This window comes from Suillus clintonianus, assembly GCF_016758775.1.
Source record: "Suillus clintonianus strain FC179 chromosome Unknown DEU56scaffold_77, whole genome shotgun sequence".
Lineage (NCBI taxonomy): Eukaryota > Fungi > Basidiomycota > Agaricomycetes > Boletales > Suillaceae > Suillus > Suillus clintonianus.
Genome location: NW_024539301.1, coordinates 150694 through 161081, shown reverse-complemented (window position 1 = coordinate 161081; position 10388 = coordinate 150694). Strand labels below are relative to the sequence as shown.

The 10388-nt window shown below is 49.8% G+C and overlaps 1 protein-coding gene across 1 annotated transcript; it reads right to left on the bottom strand.

Moving 5' to 3' along the window:
* Positions 1-3081: 3081 nt before the first annotated feature.
* Positions 3082-5941, bottom strand: DEU56DRAFT_973902 (permease for cytosine/purines, uracil, thiamine, allantoin-domain-containing protein). The gene is made up of 8 exons (XM_041359529.1): positions 5766-5941; positions 4866-5030; positions 4498-4816; positions 4187-4446; positions 3851-4141; positions 3724-3796; positions 3602-3667; positions 3082-3548 (listed from the first exon to the last, which is right to left on the bottom strand). The coding sequence occupies exons 1-8, from the start codon at positions 5885-5887 to the stop codon at positions 3477-3479; spliced, it is 1368 nt and encodes a 455-aa protein (XP_041205092.1). The 5' UTR covers positions 5888-5941; the 3' UTR covers positions 3082-3476.
* Between the last annotated feature and the right edge of the window lie 4447 nt (positions 5942-10388).

Sequence of the window (10388 nt, the reverse complement as noted above, 5' to 3'; positions counted from 1 at the left end):
TTTCAGTTGAGACCGGCTCATCGTCTGTGCTCAGAAGTCGCATCTGATCGATTGTCTAGTAAAGATAAGAACTTACCTAGTATTGCAAAGGCTGGTTTGAAATCGCAATGATCTGAGAGGAAGGAACTTCAAGGAAGAGATGGGCGTGCAGAGTGTCATTTTAGTCATATATTATCGCCTTGTCACCACGCGTTGGGACACGCTGCAATGCGCACTGCATGATTATTTGTAAGGGCGATGGGCATTGTTGCGCTGCGGTACTTACATGTAGTGAAGAATTAATCAGCAGTTGCAGTTTTCAACACACTCACCACGACAAACAGTGAAGGCAAGTTCAGCCCCGCTCGCACAAGCTGAGAACCCAATTGGTGGCATCCACGCAGATATGACTCTACATCCCTTCCATCAGCGTGGTGCTCCGTCCTAGTCGTACGTCAGGCTACGCAGCAGTGGCCCTTAATAGAGGGTTCTCAGGATCACCAGAAGGCCTCTTCTGGAATGTAGCGCATCGCCCGATACATGGAGTTCATGTTCCATTCTTGTCTATTTTCGTGCCTTTGCAAGTCGGATATGTGCGAGCTTTTGAGTACTGTTCCTGACTTGAGAGTTTAAATTAGTTGGTACTTACCTTCCAAAAGCCTCAATGCGGCACAATCAACTGAGAGTGCGAATCACGAAGCACAGTTTGAATTCGAGGCAGATGCAAGTTCGAAGTCGAAGTCAACAAGGGTTCGGAATGGTTCGGGAAGGCCGAACCAAAATGGAACCGTTCGGGAGGACCTAGAACCGAGAACCATTTTCCGGTTCGGTTCTGGCCAGCATGAGAACCGCGGACCGAACCACAGAGAACCGGACCAAAAGTTCGGTTCGAACCGTGGTTCTGGACCGGACCACGGCAGCACTATCGACTCAATGCAGCTACGAACGGCTCAACTAAACTACCCGGTACACGAAAAAGAGTTATTAGCGATTGTACGCGCACTCAAGAAATGGAGGATCGAACTACTCGGCATTCGGTCAATACGATTTCGACATCCAATATATTCGTGGCAAAGACAACACCGTCACAGACGCATTATCACGTCTACCACCAGAAGACGACATACCTTCGTATGCCAAAAGGACCGTCAACATGCCCACAAATATTGCAAAATCCTTAACACCCGTCGTGCTCGTATTATCGATCACACCAGACGTGTCGCTCTACGACGACATCAAAGCCGGTTACCTCACAGATACATGGTGCGTTAAACTAACTAAATTGTTGAACTCACTACCAGGTCTACAACAACGAGACGGACTACTGTATCTCAACAACCGTCTGGTCATTCCTCGCGTCACCCACCTCCACGAAACCATCTTTCGTTTGGCCCACGACCAACTAGGTCACTTCGGGGCCGACAAATCATACGCAAACATACGCGACACATATTACTGGCCGAATATGTGTCGCGACCTCGAGGAAAGTTACATACCCGCCTGTCCAGACTGCGCACATAACAAGAGTCGTACCACCAAACCAGCTGGCCCACTCCATCCCCTACCAATCCCAGACCATAGAGGCGACTCCATCGCCATCGACTTCATCGGTCCATTACCTACCGAAAAGGGATTCGACGGCATAATGACAATTACCGATCGACTTGGCGCAGATATCCGACTAGTACCATGCCGGATGAACATGAAGGCAAAGGAAGTGGCGAACCTCTTCTTCGACCACTGGTATTGCGAGAATGGACTTCCCTTAAGTATCGTCTCAGATCGAGACAAGATCTTCACCTCCAAGTTCTGGAAAGCGCTACACCGACTGACAGGTGTAAAGCTAAAAATGTCAACCGCTTACCACCCACAGACAGATGGCGCGAGTGAACGCACAAACAAAACAGTCGATCAAGCCTTGCGATACTTCGTCGACCGTCATCAAACTGGTTGGGTCAATGCCCTGCCACGAATAAGATTCAACATGATGTCAACGAAGAACGCTTCAACAGGATACACACCCTTCCATCTCCACATCGGCAGAACACCACGCCTCCTACCACCACTGACACCAGAAAACATCGCGCTCGCACGAACAGATTTTCCAAACGACATCTCCAACGCACTCGACGCAATCGTCTCCCTAAAGACTGATGTCGCGGATGCATACGACGCACTACTCGCATCACGAATAGCGCAAACAAACACCGCAAATGTACATCGCAGCGAAGAACCTTCCTTGGAAATCAATGATCTCGTTTACCTTTCAACGGCTCATCGACGGCGCGAGTATCTGAATGGCGACAACAAACGTGTAGGCAAGTTCATGCCACGTTTTGATGGACCCTACAGAATAGTGCCCGCGAACCCTGAGTCATCCACATACACTCTTGACTTACCAGAACATACTAATGTTTATCCCACTTTTCATGCCTCCGAGCTCAAACGCCATGTGCCCAACAACGCCGAGCTCTACCCATCACGTGAGCTGCAACGGCCTGCACCAGTGGTTACACAAAACGGAACGGAAGAGTGGGAAATAGAGAAACTTCTCGATTGCAGAACTCGCGGACGTGGACATCAATATCTCGTTCGATGGCGCGGCTATGGACCTGAAGCAGATGTTTGGGTTCCTGGCAAAGAGCTAGAAGACACTGCCGTGTTAGCCGAATACCGTCAATCTCACAACATACCTTCAACAATCATAACATCCGTCGAAGAAAACTCGCATCACGCGATCCCTCAAATATCGTCTGATGAAAACAAGCCGCATGAAGCGCAACACGCTATAGAAGATTGAGCCGCATCACGCGCAGAAGTGAACAAATGACAATTAGCCTAGGACCGTATGAAATTCTTCAGAGAAAGGAAGGGTGTAAGCCGATTGCTTACCATTCGCTTACACTATCATACTCCACGTGACGCATCCCCTTATATTCCTCGAACCTTGTACTACGAAGATTAGACTCGGGTCTCCTACCTACCATCACCTACGCATTAGTACAACGCTCAAAAGAATCCACAGTTTCGTCCTGTTACTTTCGCCTGATCCGTTCAGTGTTCCTTGTCATTTCCCGGACAAGGTTCCAATGCGCTTACTATTAACGAGGCACCCCCTTTTATGTAGCTCCGTGGCATGGCGCGGTCAGATGCCTTTGGAACGCGCACTACTATCATAGTGCCTATCTATATTTGTTTTGATCCAGCCGCTGCGCAGCATCACGCCACCGGCATAAGGACGTAGGTGAGACACCACCCCCTTTAGTAAGTAGGTCCTTGACATGACGCGGCAAAATGCCTTTGGAACGCGTACTATGCGGATGATCCTGCGCTGCGCAGCATCACGCCATGTGTAAGTCGAGCACTTGCTATAACTCGACGCCTCCAATGGTCTTGTTCTATAGGATAAGTCAATCTACCCAGCGCTCTTCCTACAATAAGAAGCTGCCAAAAAGACACTACATCCTTCATACCACTTCAGCACAGTAGACCTCCTATCATCGACCAGTGAGCCTAATCTCAAGAGCACGCAGCGGAGGGTAAGTAACAGCTGAGAAAGCAGCTGCAAGCTGTATGCAAATCTGGTGAGCGCGTGTCCAATCAGCCAAAGAATCAAACACACCTCAAACCCGAGATCAGCGCCATACGCCGCTCCTGCCATCTTCCCAAGCGGACCTGTGTACCATACCTACGAACGAATTGATATGCGTCAGTGTACGAGGTTAGTCCACGGTGATGACATACCTCTGACATCCCAACGACAGCACCTGTAATGCCAAAACACATTGCAAGTATACCCGCTATGCCCAATGGCAGCCTTGAGAACACGGCGGGGTCAACAGCATCTTCACCCCAAAAATAGTAGACTCACTTCGACGGCATATCATAAGCATCCAAATTGTACCCCCCGAGCGGCCCGTTCTTGCGCCTGAAGATGAAGTGCTCCTCGGCGACGATTACGATGAAGAAAGCCGTCCAGTAGCTGAGTATGCTCAGGAAATTGGAAAGGATGGCGCTGAAGTGTTCCCGGCCAGCGACACCTGCTACGGTGTATATGACGAAAGCGAGGAAAACCCATAAGAAGCGCGGTATGATGGCGAATGGGCGTCCGAGGGCTTGTATGGACAGGCCAGTGGAGTAGGTGTTTGGGATGTTGTTAGCGCTGTTTCTAGGTTAGTACGGACAAAAAGGTTGTTTCGTTTCTTACATGACAGAAAGTGCGAGAAGGACGAGGATGAATTGACCAAAGTGGCCCCAGGGAGAGAGAACTTGCGCGATTAGACCGCCTGTTGAGCCATCTGCGAACGCAGCTATGTATGCGGGATCTGTAATTGTCATGAGGGCTGCACCGAGGATCTCGACGAAGCAGATAGGGATGAACAGCCCGAAGAACGTAAGCAGGAATACGTGCATGGGCGGTGTATCGGCTGGTAGCCGGCAATTGTAGTCCGCTGCGACTGGAGCCCACTGGTTTACTAAATTTAACACCTGACACAAAGAAATGATGGTTGAACGCACCCCCGAGAATGAACCAAATACGATTCCGCCAAAGCTGAGAATGTCAGCTGAGAGGGCGCGCCCTGTGTCCTCGAGAGACTTTTGCGCGTTGACGTCATATCCGGCTTTACCCCCCAGACCCCAGAGGAAAAGCATGATGATGCTAGTGATTATCCATGCGTAGTGCTCGTAGACGTGTACCATGTCGTACCCGACAAAACACGGGATGAGGCAACACACGCCAATTATAATGATGCCAACGACGAGCGGAAGGGTGCTGAGATTGATGTTGGCGAGCGTTTGACCTCCGAGAATGACTGCTGTTGTAGAAAAGCCGAGCCTAGACGTGATCAGCGAGATAATGTGCATATCAATGAGAATCCCCGCACTGGGTGAAGATGTTGAGGATTGAGTATATGGTGCCGCCGAAGTATCCTGAGCTAAAGCGGGTGATAATCATGGTGCGGAGACCAGTCATAGGGCCGAGGGTAGCAATGAATGCTGTTGCAACGCCCCCGAGAGCGCCGAAACAAAGTATAGTCGCTACAGCATTACTTGAGAGAATAAGCGTGGTTGCCGCGCGAATGTTGAACACCTGAAGTCATGGCTAAGCTGCTGAGATTTACAGCTTGACCGAAGAGCATGGACTCGGACTCGGAGTCGCGCGAAAGACTCTCTTACTGGCTAATCCTCGCAGCCTGCGCTCCCGCGAGGCTTGGTGAGATCAATTAGATACTCAATGCCGTCAAGCCTAGTTACTTGCAAGGGTTGAAAGCAAGCGAACCGACAAAGAACGTTTAAATGTCGAGACGATATTGAATGAACGTCAAAGGGAACAGACTGAGAAACAAAGTAAGTACTAGCTAGGAGAGTGCAAGTGTAGTGTCTAGTTCTTCCGGCGGAATGAGCAACCTGCGAAAGGTTAATAAATTACAAAACATCATAATTTGAAACATACCCTCGGTCAGTCTTGCCTTACCACCTGTAGGTTGGCAGAGGACACTTGCACACGAGCCACAAAGAACTACTGATTGCGCATGAGAGAATACAGTGGTGATGGCAAAGCATCCTAAAACAAATAGCCAGTGAGATTAGTGGTATAGCGTCTGTCTCGACGGGGCGCACCTGGGCATTTTACATCCATGAAATAAGAGTTGGGGGATTGCACGAGACGCTTGAGCTTGTGCTGCTTGCGTTCATGTTCCGCAGAGGGGTTCAATAGATCGACAGCAAGAGTCTGAACAAATTCTGTGAGGATTTTAGACACATATCAGAGACATACAACATACCATTTTGACGAGCTTTTGATGTTTTTGTTGTCAAAGTTGTGAGATAGCTCGAGCGATACGCTGACGAAGATGATGGAAAACTTGATGATATGGGAGTTAAGGTTTGAGCGGAGCTTTAACATATGACTAAGCTTTCGGAATTATCCGCTCCACGTCTGTGACGACTGTGAGAAGCTTATGGCTTTCAGAGGCGGCACAGTGGGAAATTCAGACGGACAGATAACCAGATACAAGATAAGATTATAGACTGCCAAACTATACTAGACAACGTAGGTAGGACTTTATAGTGTATAGTAAAGCAAGGCGCGTGATAAATAAGAAATCAACTGTTAAAGATACTTTGTTTCATACGTGTCAGGGGGGAATCGATCTAAGACTCTCGACAATGTGCGTGATTGGTCTAGGCTCGGCCTATCTGTCACATACCCCCCTCCAGAGGTTGCTCAATGACCTCTACTTCTTAGGGACATGCCCTTTCCCCTTAGCTGGCCTCGCATCCATGACATCACCCGTGGTTTCGTGGTCAAGCATATCCGCGTCAACATCCTCAGGTGGAGATGGATTCTCGGGAACAGGGGTCACAGGAGGCGGAGGATTATTAGTGATGAATGGGGAAGGGGCACAAGTGGTGGTGGATGGTCCGGCCAGGGCATTGGTAGTGGTTTGGCCGACCTTCGACACCGTGAATGGTTTGAGTGCCTCATCATCCTTGCGACGCTGCCTCTTGGCGCGTCTTTCAGCCACCCCTCTCTCCTTCCATTGCTTCTGCTTGCGGATACGCTCTAGGTTGTCCCACAAAGCTTCATCCATGAGTTCTGAACGACGCTGGTCTAACCACCTTCCTCCAGCTTCCTCTCTGGGTTGCGAAGGAGGCGGTATGATGCGTCAAGACCCACGAGCTCCGCGAGGGTGGGAGAGTGTCCTTGCACACGCACTCCGGAATTACCCTCCAAGACCAGCGCGACCTGGATTCCGTTATCCCCATTACTGTTGAGCGCAATGGCGAATTTGTCGTAGCCAACGGGGGACGGGATAGCAGTAGGATTGCTTCCTCCTCATAAGTCAGCATCATGCTGGAGGTAGATGCGAATCTGATCCAGCATTAGGAGTAGAGTGACACTGGGTCTATACCTGTCAGGCATGGCGAAACGCCCATTGCCCAAGGCATGAAAGAGAGGGATAGGAGTGTTGGTGGTCATGGTGGTTGAATTATCGGCGAAGTCGGCTGGGGTAATGTTGATGTTGGCGGAGGATGTTGTAGCAGAGGGTGAGCGGCATGTTATATACCTTAGCTCCCAGCCCAGACTACCTAGAAAAACCTGTGGGTCGTCAGTTGGTGGCGATCTGTTACCTTCTGTCAATTCAGAGACATTTTCGATGTCTAAGACATGAAAATACTCCTTCAACGCGTCCAAGTGATCGACCCGATGGTACGGAAGCCACATCACGTCCCCCGACTTCCACTTAACTTCGAGCACAGCCTCCGATCGAGTTCCCTTATGGGAAATGATCCGGTCAACCGCCCATTCCTGTTCCTCTTCTTCAAAGTCCGCGACCTGCATCTCCAACCGTCCAGGGAACAGTCGGTCATCGTTTGGCAGGTGAATGTGAAGGTAAGATGAGTGGAACACGTCGTGGATCCCTCGTTGTTTCATCCGGTTAGGTAAGTCCAGTTGGAATGAATTGTTTCCGAAGTCTTCTAGAATGTGGTAAGGTCCCATGAATTTAGGTAAGAACTTACAAGCTAATCCCTTAGGAAAACTGATGTTCTTTGTTGACAGATACACCAGATCACCTTGTTCCAAGGGACAAGGACGTCTACGCTTATTTGCGTCCTTGGTTTGTTTCACTCGTGCTGCTATCATCGCGTCATGCGCGGCCATTATGGTATGTTTCAATTTCATGGCATATGCCCTTACTCCTGGATATTCTGATGGTCCTGGATTATTCCAGATCATTGTCCGCGGTACACGCCCAGTGTTAGTGAAAAATGGTGAGTACCCAGTACTCTCTGAGCTCGCTAAATTAATAGCAAATTCGATGGCAGGTAATTTCACAGCCCAATCCCTCTGGTTGGGTGCTATACTCGACCTCACCATCTGCGTAACAGTTCTGTTAGTGTGCTCAGTGGCCCCATCCGTCTCAGGGTGGTAGGCACTGGACATCCTCTGCTTTACACCTAGCAGTTTCTGAAAGTGAGTCCAGAATCCGCTTGTGAACAGTACGTCTCTATCACTGATTATCCTTTTGGGCAGCCCATGCAGTTTATATACCTCGGAGAACATGAGTTCCGCTACATCCCGAGCTGTATATGTCGTTTGACTGGGCACGAGATGGACCATACCCGTTAGTAAGTCGATTATCACGGTAACCGAGTCATATTCAGTGTTCCTATCCTTAGATATAGGTAGCGGGCCTATAAAATCAATACCCATAGCTTCCCAAGGATAGGACGGTACTGATAATGAGTTGAGTAACCCATATGGCCTTTGATTGGATGGCTTGCTTCGCTGACATGTCACACAGGTTTCACAATACGACTGCACGTCCCGTACCATATCCATGGTCGTGAAGGTAAGTAAGTGTTTTTCTCGCCCCAAGATGGGCCAACAGCGAGTGGGCTTGACTGATTACTAATTCCTTCAGCTTCCTGTTGTCAATTGTGATGTCGGGTACACATATCACTACCTGATCAGCAAGCTTTATCCTTAGGATCCCATTCTCCATCACGAAGTTGCGGAACTCTTTTGGTGAGTCAGTTATCTTCTTAAAGAAAGGGTCTTTATCATATTGATGCCTCAACTTCCCCATTAGTTCCTCCTCAGGGTAGGTTGGTAGGGCTACTGCTTCTACACTGGGATGCTCTATGTCCTGTACTTTATCCATTGTAGTAGGCAATTTGGGTGGTTCAGAGTGGTAAGTGTTACCGCTCTCCCCCTTCCTTTCATTTGCCCAGTCCGAGCAACACGAAATGACCTTTCATCCTTCTAGCAAATTCCTGGGACGTCTCTGGATGCCCCGTCTCCGCTGGTGCCACTGCTGGCTTTTTGTGAGAACGCGGTACCGTTTCCGTGGGCACCATCGCGACCTTCCCGCGAGGACGCAGAATTGTCGATGTGGCAGGTGATCTCTGCTCAGCTTCTTCGCTAGCATGGGCCGACCTATTCAAAGGCCCACCATAAAGTTGCTTCAGGGAAACCCTGTCCTGCATCAACCCCGCTTTCCCCTTAGTTGCAACAGAGGGCGTGGTGCCCCTCCCCGTCTGTGCTAACAAGGGCATAGTCGTGGCCCGATGCCCCAGGCCTTCACTGCCTGCTCTCCAGATGGTTCTGATCATCAATGGATCAGAAGCTCCTGGAGATCGGTCTTCGACTTGACCTGTCTTCACTGACCTCTCAGCAACTTGTGCACTACAACACGGACTCCCCGCCAATGCCTCCTGCCCCACGATTAAGGGCATCGACACCAGCCCGTCGGGCTGTACAACCCTGTCGACGTTGTCGTGCTCCATATACTCGCTGGCGGTACGCACGGTCCCTGGCGCGTCGAACACATACATATGGGACAGGGCGTCAGGGAGCAGATTTTCTACACCCGGTAAGTACTTCACCTCGAAGTCAAACTCGCTGATTTTCTCAACCCAATGCACTTGTCTCCCAGATAGGTTTCGCTGATTCAATAGATGAATCAGCCCTTTGTGGTCAGTGAGCCATGTGAATTTCACCCCCTGTAAGATGTCGCGATGCCTCAGCATTGTCTCCACTCCCGCTAACATCTCCTGTTCATGAACAGGATAATTTCTCTGTGCTGAGTTCAGCTTAGCAGAGTAGAACACGGCCACCTTAGCCTTTCACCAGTCAGCCCCCTGCGCGACCACGCCTCCAATGCTGCCCAAGCAAGCGTCCATCATCATAGGGATGGGTGGGGCGTCGGGCCTGTATACCAACGGCACACGACAATGAGGTGCGCAGGTGGCCACATACTGCTTCACCGTCTCAAAGGCTCGCTGCTGAGTATAGTCCCACCTAAATGGGACACCGTCTCCCGTAACCTCAGACAGAACTCCCAGAGGTACCCTCACACAGTATATGTCATCCGCTAGGTACCCACCCCTGGTTGTAGTATTAGACCTAGTAAAATGGTTACTACCAGTTTTTAAATTGGCATATAACACAGGCAACCACCAGTGGCACACTTTGACCTAAACCGTGGCTCTTTCCACCCCAGCACCCAGAGCTGGTCTGCACCAGTAAATAATATTTCTATGGGTATCCACACTAATAATCATGATTAAATGTAGGTTTCGAATAAATGTTTCATTCACGATGACTAATTAAACAAACGATAAAATAGTACACAAAAGCCCATTGATGCCTACCCCTCCTCCTCGTCAAAATCGTCCTTGTCCTCAGCGAAACATTCAGTTAGTTCATCCTCAACAACCGCGACATCCTCACCAACTCCAGTGCCCCAGAGAGTAGTGAAACGAGCCAGTAATGAGCGCTGAACTGCAGCCTGCCTGTGGGCATATGCGACGGCACCAGCCACGATCTGCGCATCCTGGTGTGATAGGTCAGTAATCGATAGCCACTGTTGTGCACGCCATGCAAGAAACTGTCGTGT